Source organism: Protobothrops mucrosquamatus, unplaced genomic scaffold, assembly GCF_001527695.2.
Source record: "Protobothrops mucrosquamatus isolate PMUCROS unplaced genomic scaffold, P.Mucros_1.0 scaffold655, whole genome shotgun sequence".
NCBI lineage: Eukaryota > Metazoa > Chordata > Lepidosauria > Squamata > Viperidae > Protobothrops > Protobothrops mucrosquamatus.
Window position 1 is genome coordinate 151,851 of NW_015386944.1, and position 20,259 is coordinate 172,109.

A 20,259-nucleotide genomic window follows, 5' to 3' on the forward strand; every position below is an offset into this window, starting at 1 on the left:
GCCCCCTTGCGCGCGCGGGGCGCCGGGAGCGAGAGGGGCGGGGCGAGGGGCGGGGCGCGTTCTGGCGGCAGGAAGGAAGACCCGGCGAGGGAGGCGCGAGGCGAGCGGGCGAAGCGGGCAGGGCGGTCCCGGGAGGCAGCGGGGGAGGCAGCTGCAGGAGGGGAGCCGTAGCGCAGTCCTGGCCGGGCCGCCGCCCAGCGCATCTCCCTCCAGTGCCGCGTCCCGCCTTTGAGGAAGGAGCCCGGCAAGCTGGAACGGGCTCCGCAGGGAGCAGCCAGGCGGCTGAAGGGCCGGGAGGGAGGAGATCCCCGCCGCCTTCGGGTGCAGAAGGAGCCCGGGGCCGGGTCTCGGGCAGGCTGGGCCCGTGCGGGGGCGGCAGAGCTTGGGAAGAAGACGGGGGGTTCTCGGGGGACCCCAAAGGGGAAACGGGGCGCCTCGCGGAGCGTCCAGACAAAGAGGCATCGCCTGTGTTGGACGGAGGCCGGGAAGGACCGTGACACGCTGGAGGCACCCAGGGGTCAGCCAACCCCGATGATAAGAGACCACAAGAATGGAATTGAGCTGGAAGGGACCTCGAAGGTCTTCTAGTCCAGCCCCCTGCTCAAGCAGGAGAACCTACACCATCTCAGACAAGGGACTGTCTGGCCTCTTCTTGAAAATCTCCAGTGATGCAGCGCCCGTGATTTCTGGAGGCAAAACCTGTTCCCCTGGTTAATCGTCCTCACTGTTAGGAAGTTTCTCCTTAATTCCAGGTTGCTTCTCTCTTTGGTCAGTTTCCAACCGTTGCTTCTTGTCCTGCCTTCAGTCGCTTTGGAGAATATTTTGACCCCCTCTTCTTTGTGGCAGCCCCTGAGATACTGGAATACTGCTATCATGTTCTTTAGACTGGCCAGACCCAAGTCCCGCAGCCGTTCTTCGTATGTTTTAGTCTCCAGGCCTTTGATCCTCTTAGTTGCTCTTCTCTGAATTTTTTCCAAACTCTCAACTTCTTTTTTGTGATATGGTGACCAAAATTGGCTGCAGTATTCCAGGTGTGGTCTTACTAGGGCTTTATAAAGTGATACTAATACTTTGCGTGATCTTGATTCTGTGCCTCTTTTTAAATAATCCAGGATTGTATTAGCTTTTTAGGCTGCTGCTGCACACTGCTGGCTCATGGTCAAGTGATCGTCCACTAGGACTCCAAGGTCCCTCTCACGGTTGCTGTTTTTAAGCCAGGTCTTGCCCAATCTGTATTTGTTCCTTTGTTTTTCCTGCCTAAGTGTAGGACTTTGCTTTTCTCCACATTGAAACTCATTTTGTTGGACAGGGCCCATTGTTCAAGTTTGTCAAGATCTTTTTGGATCCTGAGTTTGTCTTCTGGGATGATGGCTACTCCTGTCGGTTTGGTGTCATCTGCAAATTTCTATTCCCTCCTCTAAGTCATTGATGAAGACATTGAAGAGTACTGGGCCTCAGATGGAACCTTGTGTTACCCCACTGGGCGCAGGGCACACTGAAGGGAGTTCTGAGACATGGTTGCCGTTTTCAAGTATCTCAAGGGCCACCACACCGAATGGCTGCGGAGGTATGAATTCCAGTGAGAAATCGTGTCTCATCAGAAGCCTCTTGGGCACATTGCTCACATCCACACAACACAGTCCAGTTGCTGAGTTCTCTCATTTTGCAAATTTCCAAACCATCCTGGTTGAAGTCAACCGGGTAGTCAGCCTCTCTTGGGAAAGCCCTGGTCGTCTTCTCTGCGGGCATCAGCCCAAGCATCCTTGGCTGCAATTCCATCCCAGGCCACTAGGAGATCAGAGGGCCCCAGAGTTTCCCGAGGGCCACTGCAGGCCGCCTGGCTGCAGCTGCTGCTTCCCCTCCCAGTCTGAGCCACAGTGGAATTACTGAAGGATTCTGCCATGCCACCTTGCCCCCACTGCCACCCTCCCCAGGAGTGCCAGCCTTGCCTCTTGGGTGGTGAGCCTGGAGGTGTGGCAGGATTTTATGCTTCAGAGGGTGGGGAGGGGCTCCACCGGGAGGGAGGGCATCCCGTTTGAGAGTCCGGAGGGCAGTGGAAAGCGAGGCGGTTCTTCAGGGCCTGCATTGTGAGGTAACCAGGGGTCACAAAGGCCAGAGCGGCCAGCGGCTTCTAGCCCTGGAACGCTGGGAAGTGCCACCCAGAGGCCTCCCCAGTGCCGCCACCAGAAGGGTTTCCTGGGCCCACGCACCAGAGCCTGGCCCAAGTGAGACCCGGGGGGGGAGGAGGAGAAGGGGGGATCTGCCATTCCTGTTCTGCTCTCCCTCATGCAGATTGGGCTCGTCAACTGGACGGGGGGATATCTCACCTGCGAGTGCTATGGGGATGGTGTCAGTGTCTTGGGGAGCTCGCTGGGAAAGAAACAGGTATGGAGTGAGGGAAGCGCCAGCCCGGACGCCTGGCCCTGGGGGCAGAGGCAGGGGCTGACCTCCTTCAGGCAGTGGGAAGACTTGCAGCAATGCTTGCTCCCTGCTGGCATCAAACCCCACCGCCTGGCAGTGCACCCTTTTGCTCCAACAGCCACCAGAGGAATTAAGAGAGGGGGGTGTTTGCTTTGATTTATTGAATTCAGTTTATTATTTGAATTGGGGGAAGGCAGCTGCTCCCCATTCTGAAGGTATCACCCGTGGCTGCCTTGAAGTTTATCCCTCCCACCGGCTGCTCCCCATCGTGGCAGGGAGACCTCGGGGGGGGGGTTGCTGCTGGCAGGCCTCTGAGTAGGCAGAGGGGGCCCTCTGGAGAGCCTGGGGAGGCTCCTGGGCTGCCCTTGGGGCATTGAGCCGGGAGGGCCCCACACAAGCACCAGAGCGAGGCCAGCGTCCCTGAGGAGCTGTAGGGAGGGAAACCCTCCCTTTGGGGCTCCACGGAGCGTCCGGGCTGAGCAGGTTCCTCCTCCGCTCTGGGAGGAGGGGGCAGCTCACCTTTGGAGGTTCCGCAGGTAAGAAGGAAGAGCTTCAGCCTTGGCTTTGAGCCCAAAGCAAGGGGGGCTGTGGCGGCTGGGAACATCTGCTCTGGTTGGCTCCCGCACCTTCAACAGCGGACTGACAAAAGAGGGGCATCAGGGCAACTGGGCTTTGCCTAACTGGTCAGCTGGGCTGGTGACTGGCCATTTTTGCTCTCCCAGACCTGGAAGCTGAGTGTGACCACAGAGCAAGGGAAGCAGGACGTGGTGGCACTGATTGGGCATCAAGGGCAGCTTCTCCTGGTGGAAGCAGATGGCACGGTGCGTTGTGGACGGCCAACGGCTGAGAAGCAGAGCCGGTTTCTGCTGGAGGTCCATCCAAGTGGGGCCTGGACCCTTCAGCAGGTGGAGAGCCAGAAGTTCCTGGAGTCTGATGGTGAGGATGTCTTCTGCGTGGCCCGAGGCCTGACCGCTCACCACCTGTGGATGCCCCAGCTGGCCGAACATGTGCACGTGGTCCTCTTCCACCCCAGCAGCCAGCTCTACGCCCGAACTGACCCAGAACTGAGCCGGGTCTGGGTGGATGCCCCTGTGCCCTACCTGGAGGAGTGCGGCTTCCTCCTGTGGTTCAGGAAGGGGACCTGCCACTTGGAGACCTCCACCCACAAGTTTGTCTCCAGAGCAGAGAAGCTGGCCACGATGCCCTCCACGGAGACGGCCTTTCACCTGAACCTGAAACCCGGCTGCCTGGCCTTCCTCACAGACATGGAGGGGCACGTCTTGTATCCGCAAGGCAGCCGGGGGCTCCTGTGCCTTGGGGACCACCCAGAGGAGAACGAGGAGTGGTTCGTTATAAAGCGGTGCCCACCGTGGGTCAGTCTGAGAACGAGAGCCAACAGATTCGTCAGCATCATTTCTGGCAAGTAAATCCCCGCTTTTCCAGCCCAGGAAATAATGGTAGGAACAGCTGCCTGGAGAGCAGGGACTCATCCCACCCTTACCTGGTCAGGTCACTACAAACCTGAGCCCCCTTAGAATTGAAGTGGAGTTCACCCTGTGACATCACTTAAAATAAGAAATCAAAGGCTTTGCCGTGAGTGTGGCCACCGGGACCTCAGAAACATCTCTGCTATAGTCGCTGCCTCCCTGCATGCAGGGAGCCTCTAATGGGGCACCCTAATGAGCTGCCCGTGAGGAGCGTTCGGAAGCTGCAACTGGCACAGAATGCAGCGAGGTGGGCAGTTTTGGGGGCCTCTAGGATGGCACATGTGACACCAGGCTACGCTGGCTGCCAGTTTGCTTCTGGGTCCAATTCAAGGCATTGGTCATTACCTTAAATCCCTTCCTGTCCTGGGCCCAGGGTGTCTGAGAAACCGGCTCACCCCAATGGGATTACCCACCCCATCTGCACTAGCAGAAAAGAGCCTGCTTCGGCTCCCGTTGGCCAAAGAATTTCAGTTGGCGGGTCCAGGGGAAGAGCCTTTTCTGCTGTGGCCCCCGTCCTCTGGGATATTTTCCCGTCAGAGGGGAGGTCCGCCCCCCCACACACACACCCGGCCTTCTGGAGGAGCCTGAAAACCTGGCTGTGCCTCCTGGCCTGGGGCCCCAAGAGGAGCCTGCAACATTGGAGAAGAGAAGATTCGCACCCACAGGCTGCCCGTCATCTTAGTTTTAACTTCTCTATTCAGTCATTCTAATAGTTTTTTTTTTTTTTAGCAATTTTTAACTTTTTATTATATTGTAAGCTTCCCAGTGTCGCTGTATCAGTGATGTGGGCAGCATAGAAATTTAATAAACGAATAAGGAAAAAGCCGTTCTGAAGGCCGCATTCTCTGAACTGGCCCCAGGGCTTTTCATTCAAAGGGGGGGTGAGGAGGCTTTCAGCTGCTGTCAGCGCAAATTGGTGGCCATCCTTCCCCTGGCTGTTCTCTCTCTCTCTCTCCGTCTCTCTGCTCAGACTCCGAAGTCTACGCTGGTCCTAAGAAGCTGAGCCCAATGTCCATGTTCCTGTTTGAAATGGACTCCAACACCCAAACGGTGCAGTTAAAAGGCGTCCATCACAAGTACCTGGCTCAGGTCAGGCCTCGGCTGATGCCGCTGCCCCAGCCCCACAGCAAGCGGGAGGTCAGGATGAAACCCCAGGGGAGGGGGCTGGGGGGCAGATACAGCACTGGACTCTGGGCCAAGGAGGGAGACCCGGCCTGGCAGCCACCCACCAAACACGAGTGCGTGGGGATGCATGCCAGGCCAGCAAGTGACCCATGGGAGCTGAGACAGGACAGGCTCAAGGGGGCCAGTTGAAGCCCTGGGGAGTCAGCCTGAGTCTCAGTGGGGAGCTGGGAAGGAAGAGTGGAGCAACAGAGGAATAGTCTGCCTAGAGCGGAGGGGCCACCCCACCTCCACTAATGCTGGATAGCCCTACTTGCGCTGAGCAAGGCAACCTGATGACCATCCAGGCTGATTCAGGCCTCTCCCTGGGAGGTGGGAAGAGCCATTCCCGACCTCTGAGGCAGAGCACTTAGCACGTCTGAAGAGGCCTCCCTTGGGCAGGCTTTGCCCTGTTGGGAACGGTGTGTGTGTGTGTGTGTGTGTGTCCTTTCTCCCTCCATCCCTCTCTGGTCACACAGTGGGACCTGCCCTACCTGGCCCAACCCCAGGAATGAGGCATGTGGGATGGCACCCTCACAGGGAGAGCAGATCCTGCCTGCCGCCATCCAGGGGAAAGCTTTCAGGGAGCATCCCCCTCCTGACTGTGTCATTTCCCCTCCCCAGAGGCCATTCCGGAGCGTGCTGGCCAACGGGACTGCCAAGGAGGCGGAGACCAGGTTCCAGGCCCTCTGGCATTACGGGAGGGTCTTCCTGAGAGCGCCTGGGGGGCGCTACCTGGGGACCCTGCCAGTGGGGCTGTTGGTAGCTCGAGCCACGCATCCAGGTGAGGAGGACCTACGCCTTGAAGCAAGTCCAGGCACACGCACAGTTCCCGGGTGCTCCTGCGGCCCTGCCTGTCCCCAGAGAATTTGGGCTGGGAAGTCCTTTCCTGCCTGAGCTCAGGCTCCCGCCAGGCTCCTCCTCTGCCCACCCTCTCCAACTTGCTGTCTGCTTCACCACCACGGACCATTCCTCCCAAAGGACGTCTTTTGACGCCCAGCCAGCTAGCCTCAGGCCTCCCCCTCCCAGCAGCAGCAGCCATTCCCCCTGCTTGTGGGCAGCGTCCCTCCCGACTTCTCCACTGACCGGTTATGGGAAGCCGGCAGGGGTTGCCCAGCCCATCGGCGGTGGGGGTTCAGTTAGCGACCGCTGCCGCTAAGCGGTGGGGTCTCGCAGCCCCCAGAGGGACGTCCCAGCGTGTCTCCCTGGCGGGCCGAGTGGCGCCCATAGCCTGGGCAGCCGTGAAGACGGGGCCGCCCGTCCCCCCCATCCCCCACTTGGGGCCACCGTTCCAGAGGCCTTGGCAACGGCCGGGCTTCTGATGGGCTGGGGAAGTTAGTCCTTGACTTACAACAGTTCGCTTAGTGACTGTTCAAAGTTGCGACAGCACTGAAAAAAGAGACCACCATTTTTCACACTTAAAACTGTTGCAAGCGTCTCCCTGGTCACAAGATCCAAGTCCAACCGTGTCAGGGAATTGCGCAGCCAGCGTCCCAATGAAGTGGGAGACGCTGACAGGAACTTGGTAGTTGTATGTAAATAAATATATTTCCCATCTATCTCTCTATCTCTCTCTATTTCTCTCTATATATATCTAATCTATCTATCCACGCCTGCAGCAGGCGAGGCAAAGGGGAGCCTCATCCTGAGGTAAATAAATGGCAGAGCGGGCGCACAGGGGAGAAAAAGGCGGGAAAAAAGGGAAACTCCCCCTCCACGCCCAGTGCAGCCAATCAGCCTGTCCATCAACTCTGTGTCCCCGCCCCCTCCCCACAGCCCTTGGCTGCTCCAGCTGCCAGACCGGAATACCTGAACCGGACGCCTGGCGACTGGCTCGTACTTACGATGGTCGCTGTGTCTCTGGGTAGACCTTTTGACAAGCAAAGCCAATGGGGAAGCCAGATTCACTTAACAACCCTGTTACTAACTTAACAACTGCAGTGATTCACTTAACAATTGTGGCAAAAAAGGTCGTAAAGTGGGGCAAAGTTCACTGAACAACTGTCTCACTTAGCTATGGTGATTTGGGCTCAGTTGTGGTTGTAAGTCAAGGACTGCCTGTGTTAAACACTCAGGAACACATTGAGTGTCTCTGACTTGGAAGTCGTATCTATGGCCCAGTCAAACACGAGCACCGGAAATGTTTTTTATAACACTTGTATTTATTAAATTTATACGCCACCCACCTTGCTATGCATAAATCGATTTCTTTTATTTACCTGAACCAGGGGGGGGGGTTGATGCCCTGATGCAGTGCTGGCAGCTGAGCTGTTAAGAGTGGCTTGATGGGGCCTCCGGGCGCCCCCCCCGCTCTGTGCCAAGCCCCCCCCCTCCGCAGTCTTTCTCTGCCGCAGGGCCCAACGAGGAGTTTGTGCTGCGCTTTGCCAATCGCTCCTTCCTGGTGCTGCGCGGGCACTACGGCTACGTGGGCAGCTCCCCCTGCCGAGAGACCCTTCAGGGCAACCTTCTGGAGCCGGAGCCGGTGGAGATCCTGCCTTGCAAGCAGGGCATCTACCACCTCCAAAGTAAGCCCTCTGCACCCCCCCCTCTCCCCCCCCTGCTTCACAGGGAAACCGGGGGGGGGGCTTCCCTCCCCAGAGGAGCCAGGCCAGGCAGGGCTCCCTTCTCTCCAGCAACTGTTCCTCGGGCGATCCCATCCGCACAAGGACACCCATCCTGGCCCGTCTGGGAGAACTTTCGGTACAGACGTCTCAGAAACGGACCTTCCTTCCTGTCCCCTCCGCCGCCTTGAAGCCAGAGGCTGCTGATGGGAGAGACAGGAGACTAGCCCCGCCCCCTCCCTCCCTCCCACAGGCCGTGGAAAGAGCTTTTGGTCCCTGACCCCAGAAAGGACCTTCACTCCTTGGGGGAAGTTTGCCTTGAACTTCTACCTGGAGATCCAGGGGAACAACCTGCTGGCCATGATAGCTCCCAACGGCTACTACGTGCGTGGAGACCGGGACGGCTGCCTGGTGGCTGACAGTGAGGCGATCACCCAAGACTGCCTTTGGGAGTTCTAGCCTAGGAAAGGTATGGAAGGCCAGGAACATTCCTGGAATGGGGGGGAGGGAATGCGTGGGGAGGAACCTTGCCCTTGGGAGCCTCCAGGGCAGCTCCTGCTTGCCTCCCCCCCTCCGTGACCCATGTGTGGGTCAGAGGGGCTGCCAGGGGGGCTTTGCTAACTGTCCCTCCTTGTTCCCAGGCCTCATCTGGAAGACGTGCCCAGCCGAGCAGGCCGAGTGGCTGTCTGTCTGTCTGGACACGCTCTCTCGGGCTCTCCACCATTACTCGTCCAGGTGCTTTGCTGGAGGCTCCCCGGTGGCTGAGGAGGGGCCTGTTGCTGTCCCCATGAGCCAAAGGGGGTTCCTCCACTCACCTCCGAAATCTCTTGGGGAGGCCGTTGTGAGCTCTTTGCACCAATGAAGTGGCTTCACCCCTTTTGGCTCCCTGGTGCATTTTCTCCTTTGCCTCCTGATGTTGGGAAGAGGGGCAGAGGTCTCTGGTCTGGGTTCAAATGGTCGGGAGGAAGGGGGGCTTCCAGGCAGCTGTGAATGAATCCAAACCAGGCCAGTTGCTCTGCCTGGGAAGCAGGGCCTCTCTGAGAGGCCCCGAGGGGCCCCAAGGAAAGGGCCCTTGCACTTCCCAGCCCAGCTCTTCAGGCAGGCTGACGCCAGGCTGCCTCTGGGCCACAGCAAGAGCCTCACTAAGACCTGCTTGAGTGCTGTCTCTCCAGAGAGGAAAGGAGTCCCTTTGAGCCCTGGAAAGCCGGGGTGTGTGTGTGTTTGTGCTGTGGCCCTTGTCTTCTGCCCAGAGGCCGGGGGTTTGCCTCCCCCAGGGCTCAGGGGCGGAAGGGCACCCAGGAAGCCAGTGCCTGGCCTGGGAAGAGGAGTCAAGGGCTACAAACTTTATTGGAAAGAACGGGGCAAAGTTTCTCTCCCTTTTTCCTTGGGGAGGGGATTAAGGGCAGTTTTCCACCTCAGTTATTCCCCTCCCCGGCCCTTAGCTTGTTTTTTCTGTTTGGCAGAATCTGATCCTCTCCACCCTCGGTTTCCGTGCCTTAAGAAACCTCCTGCCTTTGCTCTCCCAGCGGCTGCTTCTCTAGCCCCGTCCTTGCGTTTTATTCCCTCTGGTTTGCTCTGCTCCATTTGGGGGGAGGTCTCCCCCCCCATTGCTGCAGCTGCCATTTCCCCACATTCCTCGGGGCCTCCCCAGCCTCTTTCCCAGCCTCTTTCCCAGCCTCTTCCCTCCCTCACTCTGTCCCTCCCTCTCCCCAGGATTCCTGTGGATGGGCCTCCTCCTCCTCCTCCTCCTCCTCCTCCTCGTACTTCTCTTCCAGCGATTCTGCTTCCTTTCTTGCTTTTCTTCATTTCCCCCCAACCCCCTTCTTGACCCTGCACAGTAACCGCCTGCCCCGCCTTCTGCCCCTCGCCACAGGGCTCAGTCTGTCTTGGGGGGGGGGAATCCCATCAACCAGGCTTTTAGCTGGGCACAAGCGGACTTCACGCTTGACCTGCCTGTCCACCTTTTCCTAAGTGAACATTCATTCAAGAGTCGCCAATTCTGGCATCTTCAAGTAACCAAATTGCTTTTTCTGTAGGATAAGCTGGTGTATTATCACAGTTTGGCGGCAGGAAGCAGAAAACATCGCCCAGGGCCCTTTCCGTAGGCGCCCACAACAACCCAGATAACATCGGTTTCACCTTTAATTCATAAGTTAACCTGCAGCTTTACTGTCCCGCGCATGTACATTCAGGCCTTCAAAATCAAATAATTCTGACGTTCTTTTATCCCCGGTTGCCCAGGGAGATCTCTTGGGATGGATTTCGTTTTCCTGCTACCATCTAACCTGACCGGGAGATTCTTCGGGTTCCCCCATCAGGAGGCAGAGAGGAGATTTGGTGGGAAAGCCAGTCTGCCCCCCCCCCCGAACAAAAAACCAAAATAGCTCATGAGCTCCCATTCTGTAGCTTAGAGAGACGCACGGGCGGGGCCCTTTAAGGCGGCAATTTGGGCGCCTCATCCGGCCCGCTCCCGGCGCTGCTCTTCGGCCGGAGCCCAGCTCGTCTGACGGCTGCCCGCCCCGCCCCGCCCCGCCCCGCCCCGGGGATTTAAACTGGGAGGACCCGCCTCCCCCGAAGCCCGCTGCGGGCCCGGTCCGCCGCTTTCCCCAGCCCAGGGGGGGACGCCGCGCACAGCCCCCCCGCCCCCCGCCTTTCGGAAGGGAGGAAGCGAAGCTGCTGCCGCCGCCGCCCCCCCCCAAGGCTTCTGGCGCCCCAGCCGGGAGGGGCCGGGCGGTCCCGCGAGCGGGGCGCTTTCCTGGGAGGCGGGAGCGGCTGCGCGAGCCTAGGAAGGCGGGACCCCCGCCCAGCTTGGCGGCCAGCCCGGGCGGTCCGAGGGCTCCCCGCGGAGTTGGGCCGACGCCTCCTCCCGGGCGGGGCGGCGGCGGCGGCTGCCTTCGGGGCCGCAGCGGGGCTTTCGCTCTCGCCCGGCGGAGGGCGGCGGGAGTCGCGCTGGCCTTCCCTCCGTCGGAATGAGCCGCCGCTGAGCGCCCGCTTCATCCCGGCTGGCAGAGGGCGGAAGCCGGACCCCTCCGTCTGCTGCAGGCGTAGAAAACGCTCCCCCCCCTTTTTTTTTTTAAACCCCAGCTCGCTTCCCCAAAACTTGCTCGGGACCCTCCCGGCTGTCCCAAAGCTTCCAGGCGGTCTGCGTTTCTGTTGCTCCCTCTGCCATTCACAGGCGCCCAGAGTCGGCTTCTCTCTCCTTCGGCCCAGCCCCCTCGCGCCGGCAGGAGGGCGGCCAGGGAAAGGGAGCCGTTCCGTTGGCCCGGCGGGCGTCAGGAGCTTTTGGCCGCAGGTTGGAGGGTGCCAGAGCAGCCCCCGCAGGGTGAGCAATCCCCGGCAGGGGCAGCGGCAGCAGAGCTGCAGGCACGGCTGGCACCCACCTGCCTGGCCCCAGAGGGCTGCAAGAAGGCTGCAGGCTTGGCGCCCTGGTGGGCAGCCCCCATCCACGCGCAGCCAACCCTGGAAAGAGATGGAGGAGCCGAGCTGTCCCACTGCTGGCTGTGATGGGAGAAAGTAAAAGCGGCAACTGGCGCTAGAAGGAACGCAGAGCTGCCTCCCGCCCGCTGCTCTCCAAGGGTGGGGATTGATTCAGAGAGCAGCAGCAGCAGCAGCAGCAGCCTGGGGTGGGCATTAAGGCCCCCAACAGTTGCTGTTGGGCATGGGGCCAGCTGGGCAGCAACTGACGTGTCCCAGGTGCAGGTGCCACCTCCTCTTTCCACACATGGGGGGCACGGGCCAATTGTTAGGATCCTGCACCAGCCTCTTTCTAGGATGGGTGGGACTCATCTCTGTGGCAATCCTTACCTGGGGTTGCAGCGTGCCGTGCCCAAGTGGCTTCCCGTCGCCATCTCGCTCTCCGATTGGAGAACCAAACCTAATCCAAATAAAGACAAAGAGGATCAGGTGTGGACTTCACTCACAGGGGCTTCTTCCTGCTTGGGAAATGCATCCCCCCCCAAGCCAAACCAGGGCCTGGTCCAGATCAGGTGACTTCCAGCTCAGCGGTGCAGGAGGGCCTCCCTCGACTCACCCTCAGGGTGGCTTCAGGCAGTCCAGTCTGCCCGGCCAGTTCTGCCCAGGCTGCTGCTTCCAGGTATTGGCTTCTCTGGAAAGCTGGAAGAGGGAACACGTGGGTCACAGAGCACGCCAGAGGCCCCGGTCCTGCCCAGTGGCTGCAAAGGCCAAAGCCAGGCCACCCTTTGCCCCACCAAGCTGTGATGGTGGCTGGCTGACACCTGCAAGCTTCCTTCTCTCCCTTCTGCAGCGTCTTGAAGGCAGAGTTTTCAACTCCCAGGCGTCCCCTCCCGTGCCCCGCCTGGATCTCCCTCCTTTGGTGCCTTCTTGACTCACCGCTCTCCAAGGCCTCCAGCTGCTCCTTAGAGAAGACAGTCCTGCTCCGAGTTCTGGGCGTCCCAGGCGCCCCCGCTGACCGGGAGGAGGCTGGGGAAGTAGGAGCCTCTGCAGGACCCCTCCTCTTCCCTTCTCCTGTCAAGGGGGGACCTACAGGGGGAGGGAGGGAGAGGCAGGGCAACAGTGGGTGCCCTGGGCCTTTACAGCCAAGGAAACACACCCTCCACTTATCATGGGCAATGATGCTTAAAGGGCATGGCCTTGGTTGCACCTATGGATTCTATAGGATGAGGACACAGCCGGATCTCGTGGCGGGTGTGTGTGTGTGTGTGTGTTGTTTCTCCCAAAGTTTTGTGTGGCTGCGGAGGGTGGGCAACCAGCGGATCTTCCCAATCTCTGCCCAGATAGAGAATTGGCAAAGTTGCCTCTTCAGTATCTTGTCACTCTTCCCCATGAAGAATCCCAGTCATTCCGGGTGTGGGGGAAGGGAGAACGTTTGGAGCTTTTTAAGGCCAAAGAAGAGCTCTGGAGGCACAAGGGGAGGAAGGTTGGGGGGAGAAGGGGGTACCAAATGGGGCGAAACCCAGAGTCCCGGAGACATGACAACTGTTTCCTGAAACGCTTGCTAGAAATATTAGGTCTCTTTGTGGCTGGTCTGGGGCAATTTTTGTTCTGATTTTTTTTTTTTAGTGGTGATTGTTGTTTCATTGCTGATTCTCAGAAGGTTTGCATTTTAGTGTCTAATGTAACATGGAAAATTTGCATCTGAATGTGCAAGATAAAAAAAATAGTTTTTCTTTAACACAGTTTGCATTTACTCATCTCTGGTGAGATTAGTCCAGGAAGGGAAGAAAGAGTAGGAGGAGCACCACAACTCAGGGAATTTGCAATGTAAATCTGCCTTCCCCTCCCCAACTCCCCCTCTGCCACAGACCAAGCCCTGCAGCAGGCAGCCGGTGGCAGCAGGACCTCCAAGCTGCTCGCCCCAAGCGGGAGGGAGGGAGGGAGGGAGGGGTTGTCCAGACTGGGGACTCCTGGAAGGGAGATTTGAGCCCTCCAGATGGGCACCTTTAGGATTCAGCCCCCCAGGACCTCCATGTAGGTATTCATTGCATTTGTGCCCCCCCCCCGCAGTGATTTATGAGATGGGAATCAGATACCAACAGAACAGAGAGTGAATGAATCATAACCGTACAGGAAGAAAGAGCCGGTTCTCTCAGAACTGAAAGATCAATCCTCACAACTCCTCAAGCAAGAACCTTCGTGGGGAGGGGGAAGACAGGAACATGCGCTACACACATACCTCACCCTTCCTCAAATGGCGTGGCTCCTAACCACAACCACACTCCCCTCCACACTGTCCCCCCCCCAGGTCAAATCCCAGCTTAGTGGTAGAGGCTACTGGGGTGGGGGGCTGGGGCCAAGTTGCCCCCCCAAACCAGCTAGCCAGCAGCAGCTACTCCTGGTTGGGCTCTGGAGCAGGATGGGCGGGGCTTGCAGATCCCACAGGGAGGCAGGGCCACCCCACTGACCAACATTAGCCAGGCCACACACACACACACACCCCCCTGTGCAGAAAGGGCCCCATGGTGGAGATCCAGAGCAAACCAAATTTCCTCATGGAGATCCCTGCCCCTCCTCAGACCCTCACTGGATTCTTTGGTGCTCCTGAGGGTCTCCCTTTGGTGGTGGTGATGGAGGGGGAGGGGGAGGGGGAGAAGTCACAGTCTCCTTTGCATAGGGAGGATAAAAAGACTCCTCCCCCAAAGACTCTCCCCCCTTACCTGGCTGTGGGGGCTTCTTCAGGAAGGGGGGCCCATCTGGGGCTTCCAGGCGTCTCAGGATGCGGTTGATGGAAGAGACCTGGAGGGGCAGAAAAAAGAGACTGGGTAACAAGCCCAAGTTCTGTTAAGGCAGGTGCTGGTGGAATTTACTTCCGAGTAGACAGCCCCTCAAGTGGCGGAGGCAAGCGGCACTTTTAGCAGGAATTAGCAGAATGGGGCTGCACGTGGACCCCAGGGGGCAGAAAGACCCATGGGGTGGGGTGAAAGGAGGAAGCTCTGGGGAAATGCTGGGGTGGGGGTCGTAGTGTCACTCTCATCCAGTGTCCTAAGCTGTCCAAAAAGTCCAGTTTTCTTCAGAGGAAGGAAAAGATCTTGGCCTCTCCAGAAAAGAGCAATAAGGACGGGAGGACATTGTCTGCATGTGTGTGGGTGGGTGTTTGTGTGCATGTGTATCTACCAGTACGTTGGTGGATTTTAAAGGCAATGTACAGCTGAAGATGAATGGGGATGGGTGCATGGGTAGGAAGGATGGAGAGTGAGTGAGTGAGTGAGTGAGTGAGTGAGTGAGTGAGTGAAAGAGAAAAGGAAAGAAAGAGGGGAAGGAAGGGAGGGAGGGAGGGAGAAAGAAAGGAAGGAAGGAAGGAAGGAAATGGCCATAAATGGTTGCAACTGTCTTGAGGCGTTTTTGTAAAGGGTTTGTAACCCTCCGGCCGAGGTGTGTTGGCTGTTCCTTCTCTAGGGAGAGAGTTGTGCCCCAAAGGATTTTCACTGCTTGGCCTTGCCCTGCTCACCCCTTGACAGCAAATGCCCTCTGAATTCTATGGGTTTCAGGAAGCCTCACAGGGACCAGACACCCGGGAATGACCCTCCTTGAGGACAGGTGGCAGCCAGGCAGACCCTGGCAGAGCCCCCCGAGCCTCACCGCATGGGCACCTTCCCCTCCTGGCCAAGCCAGCCGGGCTCTGCCATTCCCAGCCCAGCATCGCTCTCTCACCCCCCCCCCTTTTCCTTAAAAGCCATCAGCTTGTTCCAGACCCCATGGAAGCCTTGGGGAGGAAGGGGTCAGCTCCCTCTTCAGTGGAGATAAAGACAAGTGAGAGTGGCAGCGCTGGCAAAAGGAGCTGTCACTCAGAAGCAACGTTGGCTTCAGCAGTGCATGGAAGGAGGAAGGGGAGGATGGTCCCTGTGGTCCATCAGAGAAGGTGAAACAAATGTTCTTGGGGAGCAAAAGGCAGCCGGGTTCAGCCCTCTCTCTTTGCCCAACACACATGCACGACTGCATGTGCCTGCTCTTGCGCGTAGGTGGGCATGCGCACGCACACACATACACGCACACACGTATGCACACACACACACGCGCGCGCACACACACACAAACACAGAGCTCCTGAGTTAACAAGGCACCCTCTGTAACTCACACTGGGTATCCCGCTTGCAGTGCAGATGCCTGCTGCCTCCAGCTTTTCCCTGATCTCCCAGGCAAAGAGAGACGGCTGCTCCAGCTTCAGCTGGGCAATCCCAGCTACCAGCCAAGGAGTGGCGATCCGGGGCCGGCTGCCCCCCCTTGTCTTTGGCTGGACAACGCCCACCTTGTAGTAGTGGGTGAGAATCTTGCTGACAGACCCATTGGAGACCTGGATCACGTAAAGAGAAGGGGCAGGCCTGGGCGAGCCTTTGCCTGGAGGCATGTTGGGAAGGTGGGGGGGGGGAAATGGAGAGGAAGACTCGGACCAGGCAGAAGAGAAGAGGGTATTTTCCATCTGGCCCCTGTTCTTCTCTCCTTTTGGGTCAGCGCTGCCTCCCACCGTGAGCAGCCCGGACCTCCTCACCCACCCTCTCAAGCTACCCCTACCTTCAGTTGGTGTGAGATGTCAACAGCCCGCAGCCCACACAGAGCCAGTTCCACAATCTTCCTCCTCTTGGCATCGGGCAGAGGGCAGCCGCTCACAAAGAGTCCGCCCAGCTGATTCTCTCTCCTGAGCTCTGCAAGGAGCAGAAGAACCAGACCTGACCTCCAGCCCGCTTGGGCCAGATGGGATCTCCCGGAGCCAAATGCAGGCCTCTCCCACACTCTCCCGGGCCCACTCAACTATGGCAGTTCAGGCTGCTTTGTTTGTCTTTCCACTGGAGAACGGAGCCACGTTGCTGTGGGCTCAGCACTGGACCTGTCCCCAGCTGCCAGGGCGAGCTGCAGTTGAATCTGTTCCCTTGCCTGCCACCCGAAGCCACCCCTGTGGGGACAAGACGCCTCCCCTCTCTGTGACTCAGGGCAGGCTTGGGACAGCTGTTTCCTCTACCAACGGTTGGTACTTAGCTAGCCTCGCTTGCTCTCTCTTTCCTGCAGCAAGTAAGCCGGCTGCTGAGTGGAGAAATGATGGGAGAAGCCAGCAGTGCCGGGCTTCACCCCAAAGCCCTCTGGCTGTCCCCTGGCTGCCATGAGCGACAGCCCTGCTGCTCCCACCAGAGGCCAAGGCAGCCCCCCTGGTTCCTCTGCACAGCAAAGAGCTTCAACTGGTCAGAGAAGCATTGCTTACCACGGGGTGGGACGGCATCGGGACCCCACTGGGCCATCTGTGCGTGCTGGGCCTGCGAGAGGAAGGGTGGAGCAATCAGCGGCCCAGCTGAGCAGCCCCAGGGTGTCCCCGAGACAAAGTGCTAAGCGCTGCCTGAGGGTCTGAAGGTGAGGGCGCCCAGAACCTGGTGTCCTTCTTGCCTTCTCCTGACGTAGCACCTGGGATACCAGTTGGGCACCACTGTAGCCCATAGACTCCGCCAGCTCTTCACTTTTATCCCCCCCCCGTTATGCCCACTGACCTGTGATGGCCTTTCTGGACACCTTTCCTCCCACGGAGCCAAGAGGGGACACACACAGGCACCTTCTCAGAAGGAGCTCCTGCTCTGCAGCCGAGGAAGCCTGGCAGGTCAACAGCAGCGGATGAAGGAAAGGGGAGCGCCTCCTCCTCCTCCTCCTCCTCAAGCCCCCAGGCGCCCCCGCTCCTCCCTCCCTCCCGCTCTGCGCCCAGCCTCCAGGCTGCTCCCCTGCTGCCACCCACAGGTGCTCCGCCTGGCGAGCGGCGGCTGGCATTTCAGCACCAGCGCGGCGCGGACAGCAGCCCCGGCGCCTTCGCCTTCCCGCCCGCATCTTCATCCGCGGCCCTTTGAGACGCGGCGCCCGCAGCGGCTTTCCTTCCCCCGAGGGCCTCGGGCCTTGGCGGACACAAGCACCCTCTCCTGGAGACGGCCTCCCTCCGGCCTCCCCCTGCCTGCCAAAGACCCAGAGAGCCCGCCAGCTGCCCGCCCTTGGGCCCTTACCCGCCTCCAGGCGCTCGCTCGCAGTTCTCCCTTGGGGCGGCCCAGCGGGAGGGCTCCCCCTCTACACCCACCCGCGCCTGACCCGCACCATCGCGGGGACCTCAACGCGGCGGCGGCCCAGGAGAGCCAAGACGAGCTTCCTTTATTGTCGCTCTCTACCCGCGGTTGCTTTGTGCAAACAGAGGCAACTAGGATTTGGCTCGGGGGCGGGGGCGTCCTGCCCCCACGGAACTTGCCCAGATGGTTTCGGGCTCGGCCGACGGATCAACTCGCTGCCAAGCCGGCCGAGAAAATATTTGATGAGCAAATAGTGGGGCCAGGAGTCTCTCCTGCGGCCCCGGGTGCCCAGCAATTGACCCTCGTTACTGCCCCTCCAACCGCCCCTCCCGCCAGGGTTCTCCGCCGAACAGACTGCCTCTCAGGCGACCATCTGGCCCCAATTACACATTAACCACAGAGCCCTCCCGCCTCGCCATCCCCGACGGCCGCCAAGAATCGCAGCGCCTCCCAGTCTCTCTCTCGCCCTGGAGCCACCCGGGTGCGAAGGGGAGGTTGAGGCCGGAACGGTGCTCGAGCTCTGGAGCCTCCCACGCTTCCTTTGCCCAGGGGGCAGCGGAGGAGCAGATCAACGTGGGAGCCCGGTGCGCGCAAGGATGCTCAGAGCGGTTAGCAACCGCCCAGACCGGCTTCTCCCTCGCCTGTCGGGGGACCAATTTGCTGTGGCCTTCAGCCTCCGTTGCCTCCCTCAGGGGAGCTGAGCCTGCGCCGAATCCAAGCCGGAGCTGTCGGTGGCAGCATCCCCTCTCCCCGGGTGGGATCTGAAATCCCGGGCGGGAGTTGAGGCTTCTCCAGGGCGCACAGCAGGAGGCGCCTCCCGGCTTCCCTTTCTCGGAATGGCGGGCTGGGCCAAGCTGGACAGTGGAACCCATACCTAGCAGACAGTGCCCCCCCCCGCTGAGGCAGGCCTTCCCAGCTGGGCTGTAGCGTTAGACTTAAGGGCAGCTCAGCTCCCCTTCTGCCAGCCTCTTTAGGTGGCAGCCGGGGAAAGATGCGCGCTCTCTGATGAGCAAACTCGGGCGGGTGGCTCTCCTGGAGGATTCCTGGCAGGGAAAAGTGGGCGGAATCTGGCAGGTAGAGAGGAGTGGATGCAGCAGGAGGGAATGCAGTGAATGCGGAATTCGGCAGGTACAGACTTCGGAAACCAGCAGAGAACTGAGAGGGAGTCTGGGAGCCGAAAGAAGGAAGAGGGAGAGGCGGCTGGCCGAGTCCAGGCTTTCGGGATCGTGCGAGCAGGGCAAGCGTTGCCTGTGGAGACCCAAGGGGTGCACTCTGTTCGAGGAGGGGAAAGACAACCCCCCTTCTCAGCAGTTAGTGTGTACAGCTGCAATTGTGTCCTTTGGGGTCTTCCTGAGGGAACGGAGCCTGGGCTGTCTGGGAGTGGAGGGATTCCCGAGGGGACTCCAGCCGGCGGAGTCTCACACGTGAGATTTGCAGCCACAAGCGGTAGGAAAGGCCAGCAAGCTGGGGGGAAAAGCTACCCTCCAAGTGACCCACTCTCTCTGGAGACTTCCCATTGACTGGGTAACGTGAACGGCTGGAGTCCACTTAATCCTGATCCAGCTGTAGCATTCTTAGTTCCCCAGAGAGACAGTTACATCGCTGGGCAGATCTTACTAGCGGGAACTTTTTCCTTGGGCTGCAAGTCTGGTCCAGATGCTGTTGCCCTCGAGGGTCAGCAACCGATACCTAAGTGAAGCGGGTGTGTCTGTGACTGTGTCTCTCTCTCTCTCTGTGTGTGTGTGTGTGTCTTGCTTGCCCTCCTTGCAGGCGCTTCCTGACCACTGAGAGAGGAGAAATTTGCCGGGAGGGTGCCTTTGCCCTCCTCCCTCCCAGCACCCTTGGAAGCTCTTTGGGCGCCAGCTTGGGGGGGAGGAGAAGACTTCGCTTGCGTGAGTCTGCCTGAAAAGCGCTGAAGCTGCGTAAAGAATGAGCGGAAGAGGAGCCGCGCAGTGCCTCTCTGGTTGATTTGGTTCGGTGCTCTGAGAATCTGGGCGGGGGGGGAGGGAAATGGCTGCCCCCAGCTCTGGGCAGAGTCTCACCAGAGCGGGGACGTTGGCCGCCCGAAAGCCAGAATGGAAGAATTCCCAACTGTCTCAGTGGAGCTGGACCTGAGGGAGCCGCCCTCCCCGCGCGCGTGCGGAAAAAGCTTATCTTCCTTCCTCTGGCCCAGTTGTGCCAGCGGCCGTTGCCCCGGATCCAGGAGAGGGGAAACGGCGCTGCCTTCGGAGGCACCAAGACCCCCCCTCAGCCTTGCTCTTCCCACACAGTCAAAACTGGCTGCGGGGGAAGGGGGGAAATCCCGGCAACGCCACTTGGGCTGCGTATAAAAGCGCCCCTTTCTGTTGGCCCAGCATCGCCTCGCGCCTCCTTTTCAGAACGGGCGGCCCACACCTGTCCCCCCGCCCCAGTTCTCTTAGGAGCCATAACTTTGGAGGCGGGCCTCTAAGCCGGCCCCCTTTCAATCCGCCCCAGCTTGCCCTCCAGCCAGGGAGTGCTTATGTGTCGAAGGACGGTTCTAGCCACCGGCTTCCCCGGCCGGCCTCCCCTGGCCCCGACGGGACCTGCTGAACTGGACAAGAAGCCAGAGAAGTCTGTCCGGCTTGCGGCTCCCGTTTCCCACTCTCGCGCGCGATTCTGAAACCAGCAGCGTTTGGATTTGGCGTCGCAGGACTCCGGCTCCCCCGGCGGGAACTTGCCTTGGGGTCGGTCTCGATTCCGCAGCCCAGCAAGCACGGAGGCGGTTGGGCTCTAAGAAAGGAGGCGAGTCGGGGCAAAGCCTCCTGTGCGCTGCGCTCCAGTCCTTCGGATCCCTCCAGATGCTCTCGGCCACGCTCCCCGTGGCCAGGCCACTGCGTCCCGGAGGGCAGCAGCCTCGTTTGGGGGAGGCGTTCGGGATTGTTCCCGAGGGGCGCTTCGGCACGAAGGAAGAGCTGAAGGAGCGTGCGGGATCCCCAAGTCGCCACCGTGACCGCAGCAGGGAATGTGGGCGGCGGGCAGCCCGGTGGGCGACCGGCCTCTCAACGGACGGAGAGAGTCCCCCAACCGTTGCCCCTCCCATGCCCGGCGAGACAGCACGAAAGAGGGCCAGAGCAGCTGACCTTTGCCTCCTCACTCCCCCCCCCC

General features: G+C 59.8%; 2 protein-coding genes across 2 annotated transcripts in view; one reads left to right on the forward strand and one right to left on the reverse strand.

Moving 5' to 3' along the window:
• The window catches only part of GCC1 (GRIP and coiled-coil domain containing 1), a 3,358-nt gene extending 1,842 nt beyond the window's left edge, over window positions 1–1,516 (reverse strand). The window contains exon 1 of the mRNA XM_015817908.1: window positions 1,481–1,516. Within this exon, the coding sequence (XP_015673394.1) occupies window positions 1,481–1,516 (36 nt within the window). The remainder of the gene's footprint in view (window positions 1–1,480) is intronic.
• Window positions 1,517–2,286: 770 nt separating this feature from the next.
• Window positions 2,287–8,089, forward strand: FSCN3 (fascin actin-bundling protein 3). Its single transcript, XM_015817919.1, has 6 exons — window positions 2,287–2,385; window positions 3,144–3,840; window positions 4,879–4,997; window positions 5,694–5,853; window positions 7,424–7,594; window positions 7,884–8,089. Exons 1-6 carry the CDS (start codon window positions 2,287–2,289, stop codon window positions 8,087–8,089), a joined length of 1,452 nt encoding a protein of 483 aa, XP_015673405.1.
• Window positions 8,090–20,259: the final 12,170 nt, after the last annotated feature.

What these genes read in the sequence shown, in the direction of transcription:
- FSCN3 (XM_015817919.1), top strand. Translation starts at nt 2,287, where the DNA reads ATGCAGATTGGGCTCGTCAACTGGACGGGGGGATATCTCACCTGCGAG. An exon ending in ATTCGTCAGCATCATTTCTG is followed by an intron (nt 3,841 to 4,878) that starts GCAAGTAAATCC and finishes CTCTCTGCTCAG; the next exon opens with ACTCCGAAGTCTACGCTGGT. An exon ending in ATCACAAGTACCTGGCTCAG is followed by an intron (nt 4,998 to 5,693) that starts GTCAGGCCTCGG and finishes TCCCCTCCCCAG; the next exon opens with AGGCCATTCCGGAGCGTGCT.